The sequence below is a fragment of the Phascolarctos cinereus genome, unplaced genomic scaffold, assembly GCF_003287225.1.
Source record: "Phascolarctos cinereus isolate Bilbo 61053 unplaced genomic scaffold, phaCin_HiC Scaffold_3;HRSCAF=262, whole genome shotgun sequence".
Lineage (NCBI taxonomy): Eukaryota > Metazoa > Chordata > Mammalia > Diprotodontia > Phascolarctidae > Phascolarctos > Phascolarctos cinereus.
The window spans coordinates 186170157-186197927 of record NW_027555736.1 but is presented as its reverse complement, the minus strand read 5'-3'; the positions used below and the strand labels follow the sequence as shown (position 1 = coordinate 186197927).

General features: G+C 47.3%; 1 protein-coding gene and 1 pseudogene across 1 annotated transcript; both read right to left on the bottom strand.

Annotated features, from left to right (window-relative positions):
• Nucleotides 1-188: 188 nt before the first annotated feature.
• Nucleotides 189-19953, bottom strand: TYRO3 (TYRO3 protein tyrosine kinase). The gene is made up of 19 exons (XM_021009368.2): nucleotides 19762-19953; nucleotides 17209-17392; nucleotides 16801-16901; nucleotides 15709-15879; nucleotides 14039-14125; nucleotides 12582-12697; nucleotides 12038-12215; nucleotides 11364-11509; nucleotides 10680-10824; nucleotides 10023-10152; nucleotides 9784-9884; nucleotides 9485-9580; nucleotides 8930-9010; nucleotides 8432-8524; nucleotides 7325-7446; nucleotides 6032-6141; nucleotides 5581-5740; nucleotides 5230-5366; nucleotides 189-1798 (listed from the first exon to the last, which is right to left on the bottom strand). The coding sequence occupies exons 1-19, from the start codon at nucleotides 19883-19885 to the stop codon at nucleotides 1441-1443; spliced, it is 2640 nt and encodes an 879-aa protein (XP_020865027.1). The 5' UTR covers nucleotides 19886-19953; the 3' UTR covers nucleotides 189-1440.
• A 7115-nt stretch (nucleotides 19954-27068) lies between these two features.
• On the bottom strand, nucleotides 27069-27227 carry LOC110223638 (large ribosomal subunit protein eL39 pseudogene; annotated as a pseudogene).
• Between the last annotated feature and the right edge of the window lie 544 nt (nucleotides 27228-27771).

Genomic DNA, 27771 nt, shown 5'->3' with positions numbered 1-27771 from the left:
ACAACCAGTTAAGTCTCCCTATATACTTACATGCTCCATTCCACATGCCCAAGACAATTCTCTGCAGCCTTGGGGAGGAAAGGCGAGAAATCAGTATCACAGCCCTCTAACTTTTCTCCCTACCCCCCTCCAAACCAACAAAGGAGAGTGCCTGATTGAAAGCTAAAGAAGAAATGACTATTTCCAAATGGCTATTCTGAGGTTTGTTTTTATTTCTGTGTTTAAATGGCATCTAACAGCCTGGAAACACCCTCCCCAAGGCAGACTACTGTCACCCCCATTTCCCCCACAGCTGTCTCTGCCATGGAAATGGTAGCAATCAATACTAACCCCTTCCCTCAAAACCAGCCCCATGGCCTCAATTCCTCCCACTTCAGTAGCTCTGAATAGGAGCCGGCAAAAAGAGAAAGCTTCTGTTAAAGGCAAAGTCAGGATAGAGGGACTCAGCAGGGAAGGAAGAAGGGGACCAGAAAACCCTCTGGGCTTAGACACAGCTGCCTTTGTTAGTGGGATTAGGATTCTTGTAGCATGCTCCAAACAGACAGTGGAGGGTGCTTCCCTCACTAGTGGAAAGAGGATGCCATCCCTTATAGGACCAGACACATCTGGTCCCACCAATCCTTCCTCAGGCCCCATCGCTCCCCTTCTTTTCAAGGGAAGGGCACCTGGCAGCCTGATGTACTCTAGCTTTCTGCATAGGTGTGACCTAGGGAGTGTGCAGCACCCAACAGGGATGGGCCATTGGCAGGGTAGCCCCACGGTCCTGCTGACAAAGGGTTATTCAGACCTGAGTATACCGACATTCAATCCCACCTATAGGGTGAGAGGGGTTGGCCCTACCAACCTCTCTACCAACTCATACCTGCATGAGTGTAATGTAAATCCATCTCTATGTACCTTGAAGAAGCCAGGCCTAGAGAATTAAAAACCAGTGGTGTGGGCAGAGCTGCCTCCCCAGGTAGGGGGTGGCTCAGCACATGCACTAAAGCAGCAGGGTTAGCCCACTGGGGAGGGAAGGGGTGAATAGTGCCACTTATCTCCTCTCCTTCCTGGCCCCCACCCATCGTAACCATGGGAATGTAACCACAGAGTACCAGCTGCCAGTGTCCAGACAACTAGGCCTGCCTTACCTCCCCCCCTCCCCCCACCCGAATGAAATAGTCACGAGCCTGTGCCAGGCTGGCTGAACCCAGAGTGATTGGAGGAAGAACTGGGATTGGGTGATTTGGTCATATCAGGCTTCCAAAGCCCAGTCCCCAACACAGTTTGGGAGGGACTACCACAGGAGCCCCCACACTTCTGACTGGGCTAAGATCAAGGGGGGATGGGGCTTTGCTGGCCAGCCTAGCCAGCCAAGCCAGCCAGACACTTCCCCTTACCCCCCCAAAGGATGCCAATCCATTTGTTAGGCTAACAGCCTCTATGTGCCAACAGCTCCTGCTAGAGTAGCATCCGCCTCTGGGCCTCCCCACAGGCCCCCTCTGACTGCTGCTCTTCTCCAGACTGCTCAGCTTGCCCTCCAGGGCTAAGGATATACCGATAGTCACTGGGAACACCACCTACTGGTCCTGTATCATTACCGTTCCTATCTCCATCCCCACTGATAGTCTGGTCCCCACCCAGCTGGCCACCCCCTTCTGCTTGCTCCTCAGCCCTCTCGATGTTGATGTAGAGAGGATCCCGACTGGCAGAGAGAACAGACATTCGGCCCAGGATCTCCTCTAGCTCCATCCGAAGTGTTGTGAAACTAGGGCGCTGCTTGGGATCTGAGCACCAGCAGTGGTACATGAGCTCATATCTGTGAAAAAAAGATAAGAGAGGCTGCTGAAGAAGGAGGGTAAAAAAAAGAAGGATCTCTATCCTCCCTTCCAAGCAGAGGCAATATCAAGGCTGTGGTCCTCAGAATTCCTGGAGAGGGCCTGACCTCAAACCTTATCTACTAAGGTCTGTCCTGCAATTCAATTCAACAGGTATGCCTAGTGTTAAGTGTCTACCATTTCAACATGCTAGGCTAGCAGCCCAAAAGGTGGTGTCCAATTATAGTCTAAAATAAAACCCCCCAGGGGCTGGAAAAGTCCTACCCCAAGAAAGAGAATGAAGCCTGGGATGCTCAGAGTCAACTCGCTGACATTCTTGCCTATCCCCATGACAAAAATTCCTAGAACCTGGGAATTATTATACCTACATACCACTGTGCCAAGCCCCTTCACCCACGACTACTCCTAGAGCCCCGCAAAGTGAACAGGCGGAGAGGAAAGTTCATCATGTCCACCCCACAGCAGGTCGTGGGAAAGGCCTAAATCCATAAGCACAGGGCTTTGGCCAGAACACAGTCTCAAGGTTGACTAAGCCAACTGGCATCCGTCCACTGTGATGCATTGGCTGAAAGCCAGCTCCCTTCATCCCTCCCCTGGTAGCACCAACCACTGATCAGGAAGAAGCTGAGCCAGGGACCAAAAGCCTATTAATAGTTGAAGAAGTCTTTGGTTCTTCTTCAACTGTGGAGGCCTATATAATAATAAGTTGATATTTATGTAACATTTTAAGGTTTGCAGCATGGGATAGTGAGTAAAGAAGTAAGCCTTGGAGTCAGGAAAACCTGAGTTCAAATCCCAGCTACCTCTGACACATTCTGGTTGTGTGGCTCTGGGCAAGTCACTTAATATATCAGTGCTCTAGGCAACTCCCTAAGTCTGTAAATTTCAGGGAAGTTGCCAATCTGAATTGGTAAAGGGAATTTTCTAACCTGAGGGGTTCCCTATACCAGTGAAATCACAGACCCACTCCCCCATCCTTTAAGGTTTGCAATACACTTTACATACATGGCCCTCTGGTTGTTCCACAAACAAGACACATCATCTCTCAGCTCCAGGCATTTTCTCTACCTGTCCCCCATGTCCGGAATGCTCTCCCAGCTCTGCTCCAATTGGTGACCTCCCTGGCTTCCTTTAAGTCCCAAATAAATTTCTGCCTCCTACAGGAAGCCTTCCCTAACCCCTCTTAATTCAAGTGCCTTCCTTCTGTTAATTACAACCTATTCATCCTGAATAAAGCTTGCTCATACATATTTGTTTGCTTGTCTTCCCCCATTAGACTGTGAGCTTCTTGTCCTTTGCTTCTTTCAGTATCCCCAGTGCTTAGCTCGGTGCCTGGCACACAGTGGGTGCTTAATAAATGTTTACGGAGGCTTAGAAAGCAGCTAGTGAATGCCAGATCTAAGATTTGAACCCAGGATCCTCCTATCTCCAGAAAGTGTCACGTTTACTCTCTGTGTCTGTTAAGATGGAATCTCAAGGGAAGCTAGGTGGCACAGTGACTAGAGCTCTGGCCTTGGAGTCAGAAGGACCTGAGTTCAAATCCAGTCTCAGACAACTGACACTTACTAGCTGTGTGACCTTGACAAGTCACTTAACTCTGATTGCCTCACCAAAAAGCAATTAAAAAAAAAAAAGATGGAATCTCAAAATGAGGGTTTTCTCTTCTCCACTCCCTCTAATCCTTCTCCGTGGTCACTCCAAATGAGCCTCAGGTGAGTCTTCATTTTCTGCCCATCCTTCCCCTGCTGAGCTCTGTTTCCTAGGCCTAAAACCAGAATGGTTCAGTTGGCAGAAAGCTGGCATACACTTGAATTGTTTCTGTCACAGATGAAGGTGGAACTACTAAAACTATTCACCTGTGGAAGGAATTTGTCGCTTCCCTAAAACCACTGTGGACTTCATCCTGCCTTCCTTCTCTCTCATGCCAGGAACAGCTCCAGCTTCCATGCAAACCCAGAAAAAGCCTGGCTCTGGTAAGGGTGGAGGATTCCAGTCACTACAGAAAGAGCTTCAGAGTGACACTGATTTTACATCAGTACAGCCTCTTCTTCCTCTCCCCCACATCGTATATACTCTGCTTACTAACACAAGGAGGAATCTGCCAACTCAGCCCTACCAAAGGAAGAGCCTTAGACTGCACAGCCTCCCTGCTTCCCCCACCACTCCCCATTCTGGATGCTGAAGTCCTTCCAGAATGAAAGGAGGCTGGTCATTTCTCTCTAGGACTCCCGTTTTCCAATCTCAAGCCTCTTCCAGCCTCTAGGACCCTTCACCAGCAATCAGTGGGGGTTCTGAAGAAACCATTCTTCCCCCAACAATCAGCCCCCTCTTTGGAAAGACAAGGATTATGGCAGAATGGTATAGGGAGGGAAGCAGAGACCCCCACTGGCAGCTGTAGCTCCAGTCTTTTGAGTGGTAAAAAGACTCCTATAGGCATTTCATCGTTTCTCTTCCCCCACCCACTCATTCTGAGTAGGAAAGAACTCTTAATCTAGGGGAGGTGTCTTTGTTTTTTTCCCCTTTCTTTCTAAATACCAGCAGTAACAGCTCTAACTAGCCTGGCCCTGGGGGAGGAGGGAGAAACCACGGCTGTTCCTTATAGAATCTCTCTGGTTTCTGCCTCTGGGATTAGGAGGGGATAGATTTCTTGTTTATTCCTGGGAAAGCTGGAGAAGGTATAATAAGGAGGGGGTAAAGTGAGAAAATGGTGGAACAGGAGAGACAGAGGAAACAGGAAGGCACTAGACAGGAAGAACGTGATTTTTTTCATTAAACTGTTAAAAAATGAGAAAATTATTTCTAGAGGGAGAGGAGAGAGAGAGAGAGAGAGAGAGAGAGAGAGAGAGAGAGAGAGAGAGAGAGAGAGAGAGAGAGAGAGAGAGAGAGAGAGGCAGAGATGAGACAGACTTCATGAAATTGTTAAAGAATTAAAAAATCATTTCCAGAGGGAAAAGGAGAGGAGAGAGACACAGAGATACAGAATCAGAGACTTCACAAAATTGTTAAGAAATCAGAAAATCATTTCCAGAGGGAGAGGAGGAGAGAAAGAGACAGAAAGAGAGTAAGAAGAGTAGAGAGACACTGAAGGACAGAAATCCAACTCAGGCTCTTTGGAGAAATGGTAGGAATGCTGGATTTGAATCAGAGGACCTGTGTTACCTTGGGCAAGTCACAATCTCCCTGGGCCTTAGTTTCTCCAACTGTAAAATGAAGAGGTTGCACTAGATGGCCCCTGAAGTCCCCATCCCTCAGCAGAAGTCATCACTCAGGGAAAGGGTAGCCAGGGATCTCTGTCAGTAGCCCTAATTATACACAATCACCAATCCACCCAAAAGCCTAGCCTGGCTCTCCTGCCCTCCAAGGGTCTTCCCTCCCCCTGCAGTTCCTATCTAACTTTCTGGAGAGCACTCACACTTCCTCGAGACATTCAGGTGGCTGCTTCAGACGGTTCCCACTGATGAGGTAGTTGTAAATCTCAGCATTTTCAATACCGGCATAAGGTGTTTGTCCCCGAGTCATTATCTCCCACATGGTCACACCAAATGCCCACTAGGACAAAACCAAGGTCAAAAAAGTTGTCAAAGCCAGGTCCAGAGGCAGATAAATCCTGCTACCTAAGGACAGGGCCACCAATGGACAGGATAATTCCTGTGAGGGCGACCAGTCCCAATTCTAAGGGACTGTAAGGGTAAGTAGTCCTGGCCTTGCCTTAATTCTACTCTGCAGTCCCCCTGATCCAAACCACCCAACTCCTTCTACTCACCGCATCACTATGCACTGTGTACAGGTTATCAGCCAAGCTTTCCAGGGCTAGCCATTTGACGGGCAATTTGGAGGCACAGCCCTGCCGGTAATAATCACCACTGTATATCTTCCGAGATAGCCCAAAGTCAGCCACACACACAGTCATGTCCTCAGCTAGCCTGTAAAGAGAGTGAAGTACATGAAATCAGTGGGCTGACCCTGCCCCTTTCCTCCCTAGAGACTCTCTGAGCTGGCTTTTAGGCACCAGGCTCTTGTTGACCTGAAATGGGCACAACTGCGGACACAATAGCCAGGCTGGGACTGATGGCAGTTATCCCAGCCCCTGCCATCTTCCTTTTAGTTTGAACAGCAATTCATTTCTTAATCAAAGGGCTACTGGACAGCTCTCTCCTGCTTTTTCTCTATGATTTCCACTCCCACTCCCTCGGGTCCACTGGCAGCTCACTCACATGCAATTCCGAGCAGCCAAGTCCCTGTGGATGAAATTCTGGGAACTCAGGTACTCCATGCCACTGGCAATGTCCACCATGAATCGGATCAGTGTCTGCAAGGGCAGGTTCTGGCCAGGAGGAAACAAGCGAGCTCAGTCCTGGGCCCTGCCACAAACAGCTGAACGGACATTATGGAGAGCCCCCTGATCAAAGGGTTTCCAGTGTCAACAAATCTGAGGGAGGGGGAAAGGGTTGAAGGGCTTTTACCAAGGTGAGCTTTTGGCAAAACTGAGAAAGAAACTTGGAGGGAGAAAATATGAATTAGTTCAACCATTCTGGAAAGCAATTGGGAACTATTAAACTCTTCTTCATGTCCTTCAAATTATACATCTATTAGATCTATACCCTAAAGAGAGCAAATAAAGAAGAAAAAGGTCCTATATGTACAAATATATTCATGGGAGCTCTTTTTGTGGTGAAGACTAAGGGGGTGACCATTGACTGGGGAATGGCTTAACAAATTATGGTATGTGAATATAAAGTAATATTATTATGCTATAAAGTAATATTATTATGATATATAATATAAATATATAATATAATATATAACATAAACATGAAGAAAGAGAAGAAAGTCATTTCAGAGAAACTTGTATAAGAGCTAATGTAAAGTGAAGTGAGCTGAACTAGGAGAACATGCTATATATGATGTATATACTATATACATACTGTATACAATAAAAATAAAATGGAACAGTTTTGAAAGACTTAAGAACTCTGATAAATACAACGGCCAACCATGACTTCAGAGGACTGATGATACCCACTTCTTGACTGAAAGGAAATGGATTAAATATGCAGAATACTCATTTTTGAACATGACTAATGTGAAAATTTCTTTTTCTTGACTATGTCTATTTATTACAAGAGCTGTTTTTCTTTAGTGAAAGGAGGGGATGGAAAGGGGGTAAAAAAGCTTTTTAATTAAAAAAAGAAAGAAAGAAAACAAGTCTCTTTCTAGAATGACATACCTTCTCAGCCTAGAATACCCTGAGGGCTTCCTTAGGCCTAAAAGGGAATATCCTGGCTAGGTTTAGGCTTATAGCTGAGAACAGACCATTCCTCCTTCTCCTCTTGAATTCTCCTGAGAAGCTTCTGAAAAGTTTCCTGTCCCCGATTCATCTCTTGCAACCAAGTCCCAACTCCCCCTCATCCCTCCCAGTCTTGTCTACCAAGTCCTTCCTCTCCCAAATGCTCTTTCTCCCATGTTCCTCCAGCCTACACACACATGCCTCCGGCGCAAACACTCACAAAAGGGTTTTCTCCTATTCGGGAGGCAAGCAGGAAAGCATGTAGGTCCCCATGCTTCATGAAGGGCAGAATCACCATGGGGATAGGCAAGCGGCCCTTGGCACGGCTTCGAAGGCTCACCCCTGGGGGTGAAAAGAAAGGTGGAGAAAGGTAAGGGGTTAGTTTTTCAGAAAAAAAAGGAAAACTCTGACCAAAGGGTTTGTGTGATTAGGCCAGAAACCGGGAGTATGCTGTGTCCCTAATCACTTTCCTGTCGCATAATAAGTTTCCTATCCTTTCCTGGTCTCAGGATACAGCATTCTCTCAGACTTCTCTAATTTATGGTTAATTTGCCCCAGTGAATGAGGGGTATCAGTCACCTGGAAGACTCCCTTTTTGGCAGTTCAAAGGTCCTTTAATCAATCAATGTCTAGGCCCTTCTTGGTAACTACCTAATTCCCTGGTACTATCCCAGGAGAAGGAACCAAAAAACCAGACCTCAGGGTTCCTTATAATGACCTCCCCCTATACATGGTACCACTATCCCTCATGGAAAATTTGACTTTCTTTGGGGCAGCTAGATGGCGAAGAGCACTGGCCCTGGAGTCAGGAGGACCTGAGTTCAAATCTGGCCTCAGACCAAACACTTGACACTTACTAACTGTGTGACTCTGGGCAAGTCACTTAACCCCAACTGCCTTAAAAAAAAAATTGACTTTCTTTGTGTAGATTCTGGGGGCTGCTTTTAGGATCACAGATTTCAAGATAGTAGGACTATTAGAGGCCATCCAGTCGAACTCCCTCATCTTACAGATGAAGAAATCAGAAGGGTTTCATGTCTTTACTTACTAACTTTGCTCAAGGTCATACAGATAGTGGCAGAGGTGGGATTTGAACCCAGGTCCTCTGATTCTACAATGAGTGTTCTTTGTACTCTCTGAAGCCAGAGAACACTTCTAAGCAGATTCTTCAACTAGGGTGCTCTACTCCCCAGTCTCATTCCTGGTCATCCACTTGGTATGGCTAACATTCTCTCCTCTCTGTAGCCTTTTTTACTAGTGCTCTTCTCTCTGCCTTCTCCTTGGTTATCCTCTCCTCTGTACCAGACTCCATTAGAGACCATCTCACCAACAAGTTTGGCCACGTGTGGGTGGTCAAATTCTTTCATGCAAGCAGCCTCTCGGAGGAACTCTTCAATGTCACTGGAGTTGATGATGTCCGCTAGGAAAAGGAAAGGGAAACAAGAGGTGAGAAGCGCCTCCCAAATGGGGCAGGCCCCTCCCTTTAAGTCATCCACCCACTGAGTCTCCCCAGGGGTCCTGGTCCACTACAGGACACGGCTTTGCTGGAGGTGTTCAGGCCAGGACTAGGGAGCTGAGTAGTTGCCAGAATCACAGGTAGTAGAAGAGTCAGACACAAGGAAGAAGTGATATTCAGGAATGTGCGTGCAGAAGAGGACCTTAGAGCCAATGCTAACTTCCTGAGCTTGCCCTCCAGTGTTCCAGAGCTGCCAAAGGGGCTCCTGCCTTGTTCACAGAGATGGGCTTGGCTCGGGGCTCTACAGCTGCCTCTACCACTCCCTCCCAAGGCTGGAAGCCAAATCCTTCAGCATTGTACCCCACTCACCTTTCAGCATTTTCACTGCTACTTTCTCAAAGGAGCCATCGTCCTGCTTCAGCTGGGCTTCCCTCACTGAGCCAAACTCCCCTAGGGATGAAGCCAGGTAAGTGTGAGATGATTCTAGCTTCTGCTCCCAAGCTCTTCCCCTATGACAGGCAGCTGAGCTTACCAGCCAGTTCGACTCTCCTGTCTCCTGCTAGAGAGTTCCCTAAGGCGTGTGGCAGGGCTCCAGGAGTCATCTGAGTGTCACAGACTATGGAAGCTAACTTAGTATCAAAGGGTCATAGAATCCTACAACTTGCTACAAGTAGAAATGGGTAGCCCAATCACCCAAGTCAGCACAGACTCCACGTCATCCTCCCTAGCCATCACTAAGTCTCCTAAAATTTAGGGTTTTTCCTGCCAAGTCCCCATGACCCATGACAGCACCCTTCTTTGTCCTGTCCCAGGCAATCCCAACTGTAGCAATCCTCCAAATCCCAGGCATGTAATGCTCAGACACACTGCCATCTCCCTTCGGTAAAAGGTTTCACCCTCCCTGAAGACAGTCGGCTACCTGACCTTTGCCCAACATCCGGCCCAAGGTGAATCGCTGCTCCGGGATCAGCACATCCTCCAGTTTATCTTTCAGTTCATCGCTGATACCCAGGCTATCCACTGGAAAGGAGGAAAAGGCAGTTAAAACCCCCTGGGAAGTTGAGTAGTGACTAGGACCCCACCCCATACTCCTGTATAACTCCCCCACCCCAAGCACAGTGACTGACTCATCCCAAAGTCAAATGAGGTACAGGAGTTCACGAGAAACAACACAAGAGTCTAGCAAGGAAGCCCTCGTGGAACCCCACTGACAGGTGACTCACGTGTGGCCTCAATTCGTTCTGGGCCTTCCCTATTAAAGGATCTAGCAGCACGGAAATGAACGGCGGGCTCCCCACGGGCCATGACACTGTCAAATGCTTGCCTGGTAGGATACAGGATGTAAGGAAGGGGTCAAATGGGAGAGAGGGAGGGAACTGGGGTTCAGACTACTGAGTACTTTTACTTATTGGGGGGGGGAGCAATTCCATGTCTCCAGACACCACTCCAGACCCATACCTACCCAAACCGTGTTTCCTTCCTTCTCTTGCGTAACAGGATTAAGGCCAGGGCAGCAGCTGTCACAAGTGCTGTCAGAATGCCCAAGACCACAGGTACCCAAGATGTGCGACTGTGAGGGGGACCCTGCTGGCCTAGAGGAAAAAGCGGAAGGGTGCCTAATACAGATGGCCAGTAGAGAAGCCTCTCAGAACACTCCCAGGGAAGTTATCTGACTTGCTCAGGCTTATCTTCAAAAATCAGAATAAGAAGGTGCCAAATAAGGAAAAAAGACCCCAGAAGACAAAGTTTAAAACACAGGCTCTTAACTGTTTTGTTGTCCTGGAACCCTTTGGCAGTCCTAAAACCTATGGACTCATTTTCATAGTAATGTTTTTAATGTACTAAATATGTAGAATTACAAAATAAACCAATTATATTGAAATACAGTTATGACAAAACTGACTTCAGGTTAAGAAACCCAGGTTTAAAGGAGCATAGGAAACTTCCAAAGTGATCTCCCATGGCTCATTAATCTCTGGCCCTGACCTTGTTTGCTTGGATCTAAGTCTCTGAGCCTGCCACATACAGAAGAAAATGGGAACCAGGCTCCTACCAAACCCTCCCACAGGAAACCAAGTAGTTCAATCAGACAGATCCCCTGCTCCCCTTTCTGTCTCACCAGCATGGTCCCGATAGGAGACAAGCAGAGGCTGGCTCCAAGGACCACAGCCAATTTCATTGGAGACACACACTCTGGCTGTCAAGTCCTTCAGGGGATCCCAGCCGGTCAGGTTGGCTCTAGTCCCTACAACAGTCAGCTCACCCTGCAGCCCGGAAAAGACCCCACCCCAAAACAGAACTTGAGGAAGTAACCACAGAGCTAAGGCAAGCAGAATGATGGCTGAGCTAGAGGCTGAGAGTTAGGGTGGGTCAATCTCACAACTTACAGGGAGTCAGTCACATTCCTGACTTCAAGGGTTTGGGTAGCCTTTCCACCAACACAAACATTTCATCTCAGTTGTAAAGGTGGGGGATGGGGACAAAGGAACCAAGGACTGGGGGAGGGAGGCATAGCACTGTCTGTATCCTCCCCCAGTCCATGCAGGAATGTGCGGCCTGCTTTGTATACAAAGTGGCAACAGTGGTAGAATCCTAGGGAGGTGCAAGCTTGAGAAACGACCTGGTGATTTCTGAGAAGATCCCCTTCTGGGCTGAGGGTAGAGGGTCACGGTCAAAGCAGCACTTAGTCCCAAATGGACTTGGAAATAGGGAGCCCATCTTTTTGGCCAGTTCCTGGCACAGGGGGAGAGGGAGAGCCAAGGAGACCAGGAAGAGAGTGGTTTAGGGGTTCTTCAACCCTTACCTGAGTCCCATTTTCTTGAACCCAGGATACTCTATAGGGCCCCAGAGGGCCCTCACTAGAGCCCTCAGGAATGACTTCTTCCCACTCCAAGATCAGACCATAGTCTGTTCGGATGGCATGGAGGTTCTGAGGGGCACTGGATGGGGCTGGACACAAAAGAGAAATAATCAAGGCATCACTCAGACCTTATATCTCCACCACAGCCTCCCTACCCCTTTCCTTATGAAGATCCTACCTACTGAGTTTCCAGAAAACAAATAGCATTGAGTGCCTACTGTCTGGAGTGAGGATGGAGGTGGTGAAAGTGGAGAGGGTGAGGGTCTGATCTTCTGGCCTAATCTTTGCCCATATTCCCTGGTCTCAATTCCCAGTATTCTAGGTTCTAGCTACACTCTGCTCTGAAGGAAGACAGGGAAACTGTATCCTGATAGCCTATACACTCTTTGGGAAGACGGGGTAAAAGAAAGACAATATAGGTCACCAAGGTATGTCATCATCCTTTCACTGGAATTTTTGAGCTGATAGGGACTTCAGTCCAAACCCTCAATTTTATAGATGAGGCAAATAAAGTGTAGGAGTTGTGACTTGCCCAAGGTCACACTCCTCTCTCTGGACAGACTTCCACAATTGAGATGCTGGCTGTCTCAAGCCCGTGCCACTTCAAGTCCTCTTACCCAGACCCTGGGTCTGGAAGGGTACCCAGTCTGCATATGGGGAAGGCCCCAAGGCATTGGTGCATCGAACCCGTAGGCTGTAGTTGGTGGCAGGTTCTAGGCCCCGAAGCAGACAACTGAAAGGTGGCACTGGAACCACGACGGCCAGGACCTCCCAGCCTCCTGGGGCCTCCGTTACCTGCACAGAAATTGGAGACAGAAGGGTTTGGAAGCCACAGAGTCAGGGAGCTCAAGAGGAGTAGGAGACAAGGAGAAACAGGCAAGGTTTAAGGCCTGAGCCGTTTCCTTGAGGGATCTTCCCTCCCTTCCCCAGCACAGGGAGCTCTGCTGGAGCCCCTGTGAATACACAAAGCAAACTCTGACGAGAGAATGTACCCTGGCCACCTATCTGGGTCCTGCTATGATATGGAACTCCAGCCTAGAGAGGACTGGTCACAAGACCATGACTCATCATCGACCAGGTGCTAGTCTGACAGATGGAACAGGGCAGTCCTGTAATCTCCACCTTCAGCTTTCCCCAGACAAGGCCCTCCCAGAACTATACCTGGACTGTGCAGGAGTGGAGCAGAGCTCGGCCGTCAGAGCCAGGAATCCAGGCCACACTGGCATTGTTGCTAGATAGCCGGGTCACTGTTACATTGGAGGGTGCTGCTGGAAGTGCTGCAAGAGAGGGAGGGAGATCTGGAGTCAACCTGTGGTGGTCTGAGAGGTTTATTATTTTTTTTTAATGTCTCTTAACTTCTTTGCCTCTCATCCTTTTACTGTGGGTTATAGTCCCCAGATGCTTCCTTAGACTCCTTGTGAGCTGCGCCCCCCTCATTGGAATATCTTAAGACTGAAAGGGCTCCTCAAACCCCCATAAGCATATGCCTCTAATCATAGTGACTGCTCTAGAGGGCTCTCTCTTTTCCCATCCCTCCCTCCCTCCAAGAAAGAAGAGACTGGAAGCCACAAAGTCAGGGAGCTTAAAAAAGAGAACATGGGGCAGGAGGGTTAGGAGACAAGAAGGAAAAATAACCAAGGTTTTAAGCCTCAAGCTAATGCTTCCTTTAGTTAAATCTTAAGGAATCTTCCTTCCCCTTCCCACAACTGATGAGCATTTCAACCAATGCATGAGTTATTTAGCACCTAACACATTGGGGGCTCTGCTAGAGCTCAGAAGGAGCCCATATGAGTACAGGTCTCTCTCTGTGTCTCTCTGTCATAGCAGGAAATACAGAATAGCTGCCATGCCTGGAACAGAGCCTGGAATAGAGCATGAGGCCATCTCTGTGATGTAGTTTCTGCAACCAGAAGCCTGCCCGACCAAGGCCAGTGATGTGGGGGCAGGGAAGGGAGAAGCTCAGACTCTACAAATGTAAATGACACATCTGTTCCAGCAGCAGTCTGGCTTTGCCATGTATAGGTATCTCTTTCAAACACACATACACACACATACACACACTCTCTCTCTTTCTCTCTCTCTCTCTCTCAAAGAGCCCATTTTTCATATCCCTCCTTTTAGAGGCAAAGTCAAATCCAACAACACCCCACTGATCACCAACCTGAGCAGCCTCCACTACCACCATTCTTCCCTCTGAAAGGGATGAAAGAGGCAGAGGCCAAGCCTGAGTCCTGACCAGCTCCAGCTGTTCCTCTCTCCCAGGGAAGCAGCTTCGTGATGGGGAATCTGCTCTGTGACGTCAGGTTTCTATTCTCATCTCAGCTATGGCTGTGCCTCAGGTGCTCCCACTACAGGGGCTGGGGACATATGCCAAGTAGTAGCCCCTCCTCCCAGAGGCCTCAGCCAAGAAGGCTCTCAGGAGTGAGAAGAGCTTGAGGCCAAGAGGTAAAGCTTCTTCTATGCAATTATAATCTTTCACTCCACCCCATTCCCCTCCTTCTCTGCAGACAGATTGGCTAGGAGCTCCCACCCCCACCCCTGTACACACACACACACACACACACACACCACACACACACACACACACACACACACACACACACACACGAGTTTCTTACCTTGAAGATAGACTGTGGCTGGGCGGGAAGAGGCCAAACCTTTCAGGTTATGGGCTTCACAGGAGAACACAGTGCTCTGGGTCACCCCTGGGAGCCACACAGAAAACCCTGGTCAGCCTAAAGGTGACCACTGAGCCTCGGAATAGGTGATGTGTGAGTTTACAGAATTGGTGAGAAGATGAGGGGAGGGGATAATTCAAATCCTGAGGGTCAAATGACAAGGAGTAAGAATGGCCCCAGAAGTCCTTCAATCTACAGGAAAGAGATGCTAAATTTCCTCCTCACTGTCAATCCCACCCGGTCTTCAGTATTTAATCTATCTTCCCATATTCTAGGCTTAGCGATTGTACTCTGAATCTCTTTATTATGTGTCCCCAAAAAGACAGCAAACTCCTTGGGTGAAGGGACTATGTCTTCAAGGTCTTTTGTATCCCACGATGGTGCCTAATATGATCTGCAGGTATTAGGAACAACTATGCAATGCATGCTTCTAGACTGAAGGCTTCTCTTTCAGCTTCTAATCAAAGAAAACCTGAGGAGAGCCTGGATTTCCTCCCTTAATGACCATCTATGCCAATACTTGTGGCCCTACTCCTTACCTCCATCACTGGTCTCATCTTGGAAAGCCAGGCACTTCCCACCTGTCAGCCCAGCATTACCCATGGCTGACAATGGTCTCTTCTCCTCAACTCCCATCCACTAGGACCCGCAGCCCTCCCACTTCTTGCTTTCTTCTCAAGACCCTCAGCAGTTTGGAGACTTGTGAAATTTGACCCAGGTAAAACCTGTTCCCACTTCCTGCCAAACTCACTCTGAGGTTGGTCTCCATCCTCTTCCTCCCATCCCCCACTCAAAATTCAATGAGAAAATGTAAATCTTGTTCACGAAAAGGTGTTTCACAAATGCAGTTATGTGTATGCAGATGCATCAGGGTACAATAATAATAACAGCTCATATTTAAACAGCACATTAAGAGTTTACGATGTAAAAAATATACATTGTCTCCTAGAAGCCTCAAAATTGACCATTTTGTTGATGAGGAAACTGAGGAATAGACAGGTTTAAGTGACTTGCCTAAGGTTACACAGCCAGTAAACTATCTGAGGCAGGGTTCAAACCCAAGTCCGGTCCAGCACTCTATCTACTACCATGTCTTTATATGGGAATAGGGCTTTTTAGGGGAAAAGGGATTGATCAGATGAAGAAACTGATCAGGGTAAAAAAGCTACCGTATGGCTTCTCCCCTTCTGCCAGACTTTCCTCCTACTCGAACATGGGCTGACTCCTGATTCCTTCCTTGGGGGGTGGGGCTGCAACAAGTCCCCCTATTCCTCTTCTCAGGGATGATTGTGCCTGCTTTGTCCCCATTGTCAACAAGGGGCCCTACCTCTGCTTGCACAGTGTGAGCTACCACAAATAGGTGCATTCTGCCCAGAAAAACACACTTCATGAATCAACGTTTCTGCAACCAAAGCTCGCACAGCAAGAAAAGACACAAGGGTCAGGAAGCTTGGGACCACTTATCCAGGAGAAACTCAGAGACACAATTTAGAAGGAGGGCTTCTCTGCCAACTACCCCTCTCCTGTCAACCTCCCAAGTCACAGTCAGGGGCAGGCTTACTCCCAGAGAAGTCTGGCCCTCTCTCCTCCCTTCCAGAGAGTGAGCTCACCTGTAACATTCAAAATGGAGGGAGAAAGGGCTGGTCCTCCAACCCTCGTGCCCCCCCTCCACCAGAAGATGGTCACAGGTTCGGGGGGCCCCACCGCTTCACAAGACAGTTGGAAAGGAGCATTAGGGGGCACTGTGAGATCCTCTGGCTCCACAGTGAAATAAGGCACACCTAGGCAGAAACGGGAGTGGGCAGAAGCTGATTTTTGCCACCTCCATAAACATACTAACACTTGTATCATAAATATAAAGGGATCCCCAAAACAGAAGGCTCCCCAAGAACTTTTTGGTTAAATATGATATAAACAAATCTCCAAAGGAAAGGGGATGCTGCTGTTCCCAGGGCTATGGAGGAAGGCCCTCCTCCCCAAAGCTGTGGGTCCCATGGTAGATGTGCGCCCCCCATGCATTCCTCCTTTCCTCCCCTCCCCATGCACAGAAGGCATCCTTGACAAACATCACGCCCTCTCTGGAGCATTGCTATATCAAAGTTTCTAGAAGAATAAGGGAGAAGGAAGGAGGGCTTGCAGGGGCGGGGAGGTGGGGGAGCTGCTGCCTGGTTGTGCTGGAAGGCCCCAGCCCTAGCCCCAGCTACAGTTCCAAGCCCTTTGTTACTTCTTAGTCACTTTGTTTTCTTCAGCTGAGCAGAACTGAGCTCGTGCAGCTGCAAATCTTCCTCCTCCCCCTCCCCCCTGCTCCTCTACTCTGCCCCTGGTCCCAGACAAGCTTGTCAGGGTAGCGTCCAGCCAGGGACAGGGTGCATTAGGCCTGCTGCCCAAAGTACAGAGAGAGCCTTCATCCATGGCATATCACAGGGTCCCCTGATGCTCCCTAAAGCTTTGCTTGAACAACACACTCTAAGCTTTGGGGGGATCTACCTATGCTTGATGCTGACCTGGGAAGTCAGGGACCTTGTTTCCCTCTGAGGCCATGTGTTGCCAGGGGTACCAGGGTGACATAGCTTATCCCCGAGCTAAGCAGGAAGAGAATGCAGCCTCCCCATTTGCTTTCAGGGGCTTTCTGGGCACCAGCAGACATGGGTCATGCCCTTCTTGCCAGAGTGTCCAGGCTATTCCATCTACCCCATCCTCACCTTCTACTGTAAGCCACACTGGCTGGGATGTCTCTGTTTCTCCTCCATCTTCCACTTGGCACCAATACCGCCCCGCATCAGATCGATCTACTGACTTCAGGCTGCAGTGAGGACAAGGAATTCAGTTTACCACTGTAGGAGAGGGAGAGGGCAGCTCTGCTAGCCAGATCCTAAGGGATGCTTAAGTCCCTTCTCTCAAAGTCCCCAAAAGAAGCCTAATAAAACCCTGGGATTTCATGGAATGAACTGGTCCCCAAGACTATAACAAAAAGAAATCATCACAAAAGTCTGCATCTCAAAAGACCAACTTTCTCTATTTACTCTTACCCATCCCTTAAATCCCAACTCAAATAATGTCATCTTTAAGAAGCATTCTTTGACGCCCTCAGTCCCCTTTCTCTCCTGTACCTGAGGAAACCAATCCAGTGCTGCTCACTGATAGGAATGTAGACTTGGTCCACACTCTGCACCAAAGCTCCATCCTTGACCCACTGGATCTCAGGGTCCTCTAATCCCTCCACACTGCAGTTCAACTTCACTGGTTGCCCCTGAGATACTGTCAGCTTCAGAGGGGCCCCAATGAGCTTCAGGCCTGAGAGAAGGGGAAGCAGAACTCAGATGGGTAAGGGTGAAAGGGACAGAGCCCACTGCTGTGCTCCCTATACCCTGGTCCCATTTCTGGGACTATTTCAGGCCAGTTTCTAGGACCCAAGTTCCACCACTTAGGATCCATATCCTCACGGACACTGACAAGAATGGACAACTGGCATAAAGATGTGGGAGGGGAGGTGGCATAGATCCAGTCATCAGAAGAAAGGATGGAAGACAAATTCTCTGGGTGCAGTTTCTCCCACTACCAGCTCCCTGGAAACACCTTCTCTACCAGTCCTATCTGCTAAGCAATGCTGATTCTCATCTTTCTGCCTCTAGCCATGCTTGCCTAGGAGGAAAGGTGAGACAGGCTCATGTCAGAATGATGTCTAAGCATCTCCCCTTCCCTCCCAACTCCTAACTGGGGAGGTAGTGGGTATGGTGAACAGCATATCACCACTCAGGTTCCAGATTGTTGTAGCAGAACTGGAAGGTGGTGAGAAATTCTCACCGAGATTGTGGCTGGAAGCTGCCCTGAGAATGACTAGGGTAACTGCTTAGAAGATGTTCCATCCCTGAGTCTCCTTAATTCTGTAATCCTATGTGAGGGACTCACTCCCCACTCAGTTAGAGAGCTCTCTCCACCCCACCTTGCCAAATAAAAGAAAGAAAAAAAGATGAGGAGAGTGTTTCCTAGAAGCAGATAACCATGTTTGCAGAAACATGTCAGATCACACACATGGCATCCATCTATTCTATTAATACCTGGACGTATGAAGGCAGTGGGTGTGAAAGGCCTGTGAAGTAGGGAAGAGTGAGTTTAGTAGAATGGGCAGGCAACCCTACTGGGATTATAGGTCAATCCCTGACCTCTAAACCCTTTCTCCTCAGCTGAAATGTAATAATAACCCAACACATATAAAGCCTGGTTTGTAAAGCTCTTTACAAACATCTCATTTGATCCTAACAAAAACAACTCATAAGGCAGGTACTATCATCCCCATTTTGTAGATGAAGAAACTGAGGCTCAGAATTAAGTGACCTACCTATGATCTCTTCACAGCTGGTTTAGTATGAACACATACTTCCTAACTACACATGCAGAGCTCTTTTCAATACACCACACTGTATTTCCACAGACAATTCTCTAGTGCCCCAAACCTCAAGTGCTAGAATTCCACTGCTCAAAAGACAAATCCTCTCTTCCAACCCCACATTTTGGAGTTCTATTTCTAATTTTTTCTCTTCTCCTTTGCTGTGTGACCCTCACACACACACACACACACACACACACACACACACACACACACACTCTCTTTCTCTCTCTCTCTCTCTCTCTCTCTCTCTCTCTCTCTCTCTCTCTCTCTCTCTCTGGGTATAAGGTACTCTGCTGGAAGGCTGAAAGACACTTCTGCTGTCTCTCTTCACCAGAAAGCTGGAAGGTGGGATGCAAAGTACAATTACTCACTACTCAGGCAGTCCCTGATGTCCACGGAGGCTAGGTTCTCATCACCCCAAATAACAGAATGCACCCCCATTACAGCCCTCAAGCGCGGTGCAGGGGGGTGTGGTCTGAGAGTTTGAGAACTGAGAACCAGAGTCCCTCTTCCAGACTTGCCCTGTGACTCGAGCAAATCTGAGAATGAGGCTCCTAAATTGGTGCTAGTACTGGCAGAGGCTTTGGGCTTAGCCCCATACCTGATAAACCACTCAGTCCAAAGCCTCTAAAATTCTCCCAGGTATCTTCGCCCACACTGTAGTGTGGTTTTTATCAAGGGTGTGCCCAAATGTTTCCTTGTGATCAAATGTGTGTTGTGTTCGTGCATGGGGCTGGCCACCAGGCTATCACGTTTCCCACCAACTGTAAATCCTACATACCTGAGATATGTCCGGAGTGGGGGTGGGGGTACCCCCTTTGGTACTAGGTAGCTGCGGCTAAGAAGGCTGTGAGAGGGTGAGGGTCCCTAGGACTCTCGAGGAAAGAAAGAAACTGTTCCCCTGGAGAAGGAGGCGGGAAAATCAAGAGCCCAGTCCCCCGCCTGCAGACCCCTGACCGATTGATTCCCCTACTGCTACTCTGTCCAACCCAGCGGAGAAAGTTGGGGGTGGGGACACAGGCGTCCAGATGCCCATGGCTGCCGCCCTCCCCCTCCCCAGCGCTCGCTCGGCCTTCCGCTGCCACCATGGCCCCCGAGACCCCCGCCTCGGCCCCTCCAGCCGCCCCACGTCCGGCCCCGCAGGCCTAGGCTACCCAGTGCCGGGCTCGGGGAGCCGGACCCTCGCCCGCCCACTTTTGCTCCGACTCCAGCCCCTCCTGGGTCCCCGGCTTTGCTGCCCCGGCTGCCCCCACCCCCAGACCCCAGCTCCTACCTGCGGCTGGGAGCTCCGGGAACAGGAGCGCGGCCAGTCCCGCCAGCAACAGCTGCGGGAGCCGGAGCCGGAGCCGGAGCCGGAGCCGGAGCCGCGGCCACTCCATGCTCCGCCTCAGCGCCATCCGCGGCGCCGCCACACCATGCCCGCCCGGCCCGGCCCGGCCCGCGATGGAGGGGGCGGGGGCGAGGGGCGGGGGGACCGAGGGGGCGGGAACCTGCGAGCCCGCGGCTGCCCGGGGCTAGGGGAGACCCGCGCGCACTCGGAGCTGCTCCCACCGCCGAGCTCCCAGCGCCAGCTCGCGGTCGCCGCTGTCGCTGCCGCCGCCGCCGCTGCTGCTGCTGCCGCTGCCACCGCTGCCTCCGTCGCCGCTGATTCATGGTCTTCTCCCGGAGCCGCCGCCTCCTCCCCGGGCCCGGCCCAGCCCGGCCCGGGCCGGCTGCAGCCCCGAGCTCCTACCGCCCCCCCGCGGAGCCTCTGAGCGGCTCACTTCACACCCCCCCACCCCCATTCTGGCCAATCACCTCCCCTCCACCCCCCGCCAGTCCTCTCGCGAGCCAGTCCGGCGGGACGTTCCTGAAAACCTCACCCCAACACCCAGATACCCCTGGCTGGCTCCAGTACCTCATCGGTACTCGCAATAACTGCAGCTGGTATTCCCTTATGTCCTGGCCCGTAGTCCCCCATTTCCCCTGACATTCCAACATATTCTCACAAACAACACTTTAGGATTCTTTCCCCAAAGCTTCACCTTACCCCCCCTCCCACTCCAGAACTAACCTACAGTCCCCGTCCCCCCTTTTTCCCCTACCCACGCTCTGGTCCTACTAGACCTTTCTAGGCATACCACAGTTCCCAGATAACACTAGTTGAGCCGTGAGATGCACGGGTCACGGGCAACTGATTTCAGTGCCTCCTCAAATTATTTTATATTTACTTAAATCCTCTACCTTTCCCGTAGGATGTTAGCTCCTTAAGGGCAGGCATTGCTTTTCCCCTTTTTATACGCATCCCACGTACCTAGCCCAGTAGTGCCTTATACATAATATATACAAATAGCATTTGCTTGTTGAATTGAATTGAAACAACCTAGATCCTAGCATCTTTGATTATCTTCTAAAGTCTCCATCATGAACCCTGTTTCAGCCCAACAGCTAACACAGCTCAATTTTTGCCCCTGAGTCCCTTTAATAATGTACAGCAAAATTTTCCTGTCCTAAAACATTCTTTTTTCTTTCTGTCCAATTATTTTACCCTAGCATCCTACAGTCCTGGATTTCTCAAGCAAGGCCCTCTGCAATCCCTGAGTTTGACATAATGCTGAACTTGAAGTTAGGAAAACTTAGGTTCAAATCCTCTTTTGTATGCTTAGGAGCTGGGTGATCCTGGGCAAGTCATTTAACCTCTCTGAGCCTCATTTTCCTCCCCTGTAAAATGAGAGTTATAATAACAGCAACCTCACAGTATTGCTATGAAGCTCAAATTAGATAAGGTACATAAAGTATTTTGCAAAACTCAAAGTACCAATTATTGTAGTAATCTTGTGTCCGTGACTGAAGTTGAAATGCCCTTTTTCTGTTGCCAGTCTTCCCAGTTGCCCTTCTGATCCCTGTTCCCATCCTCATTGCATTTCCTGGACAACATGGAATGAAAAATTGATGGTAAATAGCATCTAATACAATGCTTTGTCCATAGTAGGCACTCAATAGATAGAGTATTTACTAATTGAAAAAATGAATGAGTGAATGAATTTCTTCATGACTTTGGCTTGCCCTACCACCAGGAATCATGGGGGTGGCTATGCCCACAAACATCCTGTTACACAGATGCGAAGCTAGCTCCTCAAACTCAGGCTATTTCCTCTTTATTCTCTTCCTCTGTCCTTCTCTCTGCCTATAAAACTTTCCTCCAGCCTATACCTCACCCTCCCAGGTTTCTCTCTTCAAAAAATCAATCAAGCCCCTGTCCCTCCAGGCATCCCAGTCAGCCCTCCCTGCTCCCATCTCTTTTAGGGAATCTCTTTGTGAGCAACCGAGGCCTGCTGTTACTTCCCCTACTTGGCCCCATCAGTGCTTGTTTATTAATTATGCTAATAACAACAGCAGGGAGAGCAGCAGTCCCAGATGCCTGCTGTGGGCGCCCCCAGGCGGTGGCCCCAGGGGAGGCCAAGGAACCCACTGAGAAATAATTGGCAAGGAGGGTCTGCAGTCTCCAGCTGGCTGAACGTATCTTGCTAACTTTCTTATGCACTATGGATCTCTTCCACAGCCTTGTCCTAAATGAAAAGACCTACTTCTTCCCAGGAACTACAGCCTCCAATCTGAGAGCTGAGTCAGGATCAAAAACAGGGTCTGAAAGGGCAGCTAGGTGGCTCAGTGAATAGAGCTCTGGCGTTGGAGTCAGGAAGACCTGAGTTCAAATCCAATCTCAGACACTTAGCACTTACTAGCTGTGTGACTCTGGGCAAGTCACTTAAAAGCCCAATCACCTCACCAAAAAAAGCAAAAACAAAAAACCAAAAACCTAGGGTCTGAGGGGAAGAGGCAGGGAGGAGGAGTAAAAGGGAGGCTAGAGGTTAGAAACTGTGTCCATAACAGTGGCAACACTCTATCCTGCTTACTTTTCAAAGTATTTCTACACTCTCCCCACCACTACCCAGTAGAAGGTCTGATTTCCATCTTTTTTTTTGCTTTTATTAGCAATGTGGTTAAGTGACTTGCCCAGGGTTGCACAGCTAGTAAGTGTCAAGTGTCTGAGGTCAAATTTGAACTCAGGTCTTCCTGACTCCAGGGCCGACATTCTATCCACTTCGCCACCTGATTTCCATCTTAAACCAAGATCAAAGTCAACAAGCATTTATTAAGTGCTTACTATGTGCCAAGCATAGAGCTAAACACTAGAAGTACAAACACAAACGAAAAGAAAGACACTTTTGTTCTCAAGGAGCTAGAAGAGGAATGGCTGGCCTGGGTTTTTCCTCAAAATGGAGATTCCAGTGGGAATTTACCAATGCTGAGGGAGAGAAGCATGTATTCCAGGGTTTTAAGATTAACTTAATCTGAAAATAAGTTATGTATGTGTGTGCACAATCTATTAATTGCACCCATTCATAGATTTATTTAAATATTAACAAGTCCCCTTTCCCTGGCTCCAGCTATGAATGGTATCCAACTGCATACCACAAACAACCCCCTAATTCACATTTCCTGTCACTCTCTGCCCCATCTGTTGCTGAACTCAAGGATCAGCCTTTGTCACAACCCTCAGAAATATGGTCTTATTATGCTGCCTAAAAAGTGCCATTCGTTGCTTCTCCATCTTTCCTCATATGAAGCCCTAAACCTGTGCCATCAACCTGATGCATATAACCATATAACCATTCTGTAAATTAGAATATGTTGGGTCCCATCTTGACCTCCCTAGGTCTGTTCTCCACCTTCTCCTCCCTCACCCCACCAGGAAACTTATCCCATCTTTGCTGCTGAATCAGTTTGCAGTTTCTCCATTAATCCAGCTGAACTCCAATAATTCAACTCAGCCCAGATTTATCAAGTAGCCTTCCATTTCGATGTAGGATTCCCTCCCTCTTGTGTCCTAGCACCCTTTCCCAGGAATTTATGTCTCATCCCTATAGTCCCTAGGTACTGGTTTATTTTGGGGAGTGATGATGTGGTGAACACCTGTGCAAAAGGTATATCTACCTTACACAGTAGGCAATAGGAAAACTTGAAATGGTTTTGAGTAAAAGAATGGTATAACCAGATCTGTATGAAAGGATCCCTTTCTTGTTTCAGCACAAAATATAATACTCATATGGCATACTTTCTAGTCTCCTACCATCCTGGTCACTCTTCTCTGGAAACATTCCAATTTGTCAACATTCTTATATATGGCACCCAGAACAAAACCTGTTACTCTAAATGTGGTCTGCCTGAGCCAGAATATAATGGGATACTCATTCCACTGTGAGAAGTAGTGGTGGCAATGTGGGGAGTAGATAGTGGGCTGAACTTGGAATCACTAAAACTTAGGTTCAAATATTGCCTTAGGTATTACTAGTTTTGTTCACCTTAGGGAAGTCACTTCAGCTCTCAGAGCCCTAGTCTCTTCATTTGTAAAATAAGTACACTAGTATGTGACTCATAGGGTTGTTGTGATGATCAAATAAGTGAATGAATAAATGAGTATTAATTATTTACTGTGTGCCAAGCCTTCTGGGGTTAGAGCTAGAAAATCAAGACAGGCCCTGATTTCAAGGATTTCACCTTAAAACAGAAGTAGACAATTCATACAGGATGATTATGTACTCGTATTAGGGGAAAAGCACATTCTGACAAAGTTGTTGGGTTGATTCTGTATAAGATGTACTTCCCTATTAATGAGAGCAGGGGCAAGGCTGGAAGCAATGCCAGTGACCTATAGGGTGCTGCTATTCTTGGGAAAAAGAGGGAGGGAGGGAGAGAAGCAGAGAGAGAGAAAGAACAAAGGAAGGAAGGAAAAATAATGGAAGGACTGGTCAATGACAGCTAGTCCTTAGAGCAGTGATTCTCAAACTTTTTGGTCTCAAGATTCCTTTACACTCTTAAAAATTATTGAGGTCCCCAAAGAGCTTTTGTTAACGTGGGTTATATCCGTCTATACTTACCATATTAGATATCAAAACTGATAAATTTTTAAACCATATATTATTAACCAAAAAAAAAATGACAAGTCCATTAGGCATGCATTGCAGCTGGACTTATTACAAGAGAAATGAACATGGATGTGGAACTCCATTATTTATTCATTCATTTTCAAAAGAATAATGAACTCCATTACATGTTGATGTTGAGGTCAGATTTGGGAGAGCAGTTCGGGTGTGAAGGAATTCACTTAGACATTCTCTATAGCCAATGGGAGCCTTTTTTTTTTTACATGAAAAAGCAACACGGGCCCTATTAGCAAGAAGCTAATGAAAGGCCCTGATATTTGGCTTATATAGAGGTTTCAGAATGATGATGGAGCAAAAACAAACAAACAAAGAAATAAATAAAAAGAATGATGATGTAGTTTTAGGTTTTTTTATGGAGGTTAAAGATTAAAGACAGGGGCAGCTAAGTGGCACAGTGGATAGAGCACAGGCCTTGGAGTCAGGAGGACCTGAGTTCAAATCTGTTCTCCAACCAGACACTTGACACTGACTAGCTGTGTGACCCTGGGCAAGTCCCTTAACCTCAATTGCCTAGAAAAAAAAAGTGATTAAAAAAAAGAGTAAAGACAAGACAAGAAAGGATTTTATGACATAGGATGAGAGAGACAAAAAGAATTCTTTATGGTTTAAAGATTTAAGGACAGGGCAGGGGAACACAGGTTAAAGATTGAGGATAAGGGCAGGGAGACACAGATTAAAGATTAGAGACAGGGAGAGCACAGGATAAGGGAGATAAAAGCAATTCTTTTGACACAGGTTAAGGAGGTTTATGGCATTTCAAGATAAGAGGAACAGGACTTTAGGACACCCTCAAGTTACATGATCTTAAAAGTACTGGAAAAGCAACCCTTAATACTCTTTTTAGCCCTTAGGGTACCGTTTGTATCTATATCATTTACATAAAGAACAATTTTTTATGAAAAATAACTCTATTTTCTAAATCAAATTTATTGAGGAGAAGCAGTGTTTTACATATTTTTGCAAATCTCTTTAATGCCTGATTTAATAGAATATAGCTAGGTTCTCATATCTGCTTCTGCATTTGTCTCTTGAGATATGTTTTGGTTAAAGCATATGAAGAAAAGTCAACCTCACATAGATAGGTAGTTGGGAAAAGGAGGAGTATTTTAATAGGCAAATAGCATCCTAGTATTATGAAAATATTTATTTTAAAGAATCCCTAAAAGAGTCTCAAAGACCTGTGCTCCCCACCCTCCTCCCCACCTACATTAAAGCATAGCATATAAAATTCTAGTCTTCCATCCAGTGACACTAGACTGATTGCTATTCTCCTCAGAAGACACTCTGCGTCTTTTTCACTGCCTAATCCATGCCTGGAATTGTCTCCCTCCTCATAGAGGTTTGGTGAGCCTGCTCCCAGATATGTGTGATGAAGGGTCCCTCTTCTTCCCTGGTTCAGTGCCAGCACAAGTATTCTCTGTTTCGTGTCAGTTTTTACTGAACAGTTATGACAAGCCTTTTTAGTGGCTGTTGAGCAAGAACCGAGTGTGTATGCCAAAGGTTAGAATGATAAACTCTCTTGTTCTTCCCTGGTGGAGAGCCAGGCAAGAACTGCTATAAGTCTCCTCGTATGGAGAGAGACAGCAGCCATAGAAGCAGTGTTAACCTGCCTGCTGCCACTAGCTTCTTTTTCTTCCCACCTGGCTGCCATGTAGCCATGAGCACATGGTGTTTCTGTTCCTGTTGTGTTTATTCTATCTTGATCTTGAGTGAAAAAATATCAGGGACAGAATCAGAAGAAAGAGCCATCAAAGTTCCCCTCACAGCCAGAGCTGGTAGCTACAGTAGCCGGTTTAGTAAGCAACCAGTCTCAAGGAGAGACCTACTTGAGCCAGTATTCAAGTCAACATGTCCTGCAAATAAGGAAGCAACTAGTCCATTATCTGTGCCATACCCAGAAGTGAATTTGATGGTGGGGGAAAGTTTTGTTTGAATCCACTGTCTCCAGGGACCAAGAAAATAGAGAAAAGAGTATATTCCTGGTACCTTCACAGTAAATAAATATTATTTTCTAAAAACTAATTGATGTCAGTTGATTAAATGATATTGTGGAGCTACAAATTGATGATTTATTTTGAGGGGAGCACACTATATTGGGACACATGAGCAAAAACATTAAGCAACCCCAACACCTGAGCACTATTCCTAGAACCATGAGGAAAGGTGTAGCTGAGTTCTCAGACAAACCCACCACTGCTGAGGGGCTGGAGAAGGGGGCTGTAACAACAAAACCAGAGTCTGCATGAGAGAGAGAGAGAAAAGAGAAGAAGAAGAAGAAGAAGAAGAAGAAGAAGAAGAAGAAGAAGAAGAAGAAGAAGAAGAAGAAGAAGAAGAAAGAGAAAGAGAAATAAGCAAAGAAAGGGAGAAATAATTATTTTTTAATATACATATATATTTATTACTGAAAGAATCAACTTTTTTTAAAAAGATAAGATTAGTCTCTTCAATAACATTTTTGTTATTGTATTTAATGTGTGCACTTTAGTAGATAGCTTCCAAAATGGGAGGGTAGTGGCATTTCCTTCTTATTAACGGTGATGACAAGATAAGGTACTTGGACTTGATATAGAAGAAAAACATACCTCATGGCCATTCTTTATAATCCCCTCTTGGTCTTTCTTCCCTATCTCCTCTTTGAGTTATACCTGATCTTCTCTCCAGTTTCCATGCAAATCTGCTGAGAAATGGAATGTTTTCCCTTCTGCTTCTGTTCAAGGAACCTCTTGATTCTGAAAGTCCTGTGGGAAGAAGACATAATGGCAGGATGAGGGAAAGAGGAAAAACATTATTTTAAATAAATTTTATTATCTTTTTTAATAACATAATTTCTTCTGGTCTTTCTTCCTTCCTTTCCCAGAGAATCATCCCATATAACAAATACTACTTTTGTTTTGAGGTAATCAGGGTGAAGTGACTTGTCCAGCTAGTAAGTATCAAGTGTCTGAGGCTGGATTTGAACTCAGGTCCTCCTAACTTCAGGGCTGGTACTCTATCCAACCTAACAGCCCCTACAAATAATACATTTTAAAGACAAAAAGAACCAGGTGAAAAAATCAGAATAAGTGATCAATGTATCAAAAAAACCTGAAAATATATACAATGCAATGTACTTAAATGCACTTGTGAATTAGTTCCACTGTGCAAAGGGATATGATGGAGATGTCTTCTCATATTTCTGCTTTCCAGCCATGCTTTGCTCTTTATAATTTCATAGCATTCACTTTTTATTTATTTATTTAGTTTTCAACATTTACTTTTATAAGATTGTGAGTTCTAAATTTCCCCCCTTCCTTCTCTCC

Excerpts from the sequence above, each read along its gene's own strand:
- TYRO3 (XM_021009368.2), bottom strand. The coding sequence starts at position 19,885 with ATGGCGCTGAGGCGGAGCATGGAGTGGCCGCGGCTCCGGCTCCGGCTC. Across the intron at positions 17,393-19,761 it reads CCCGGAGCTCCCAGCCGCAG|GCCTGAAGCTCATTGGGGCC; the intron begins GTAGGAGCTGGG and ends CCCTTCTCTCAG. Across the intron at positions 12,216-12,581 it reads TCCACTCCTGCACAGTCCAG|GTAACGGAGGCCCCAGGAGG; the intron begins GTATAGTTCTGG and ends ATTTCTGTGCAG.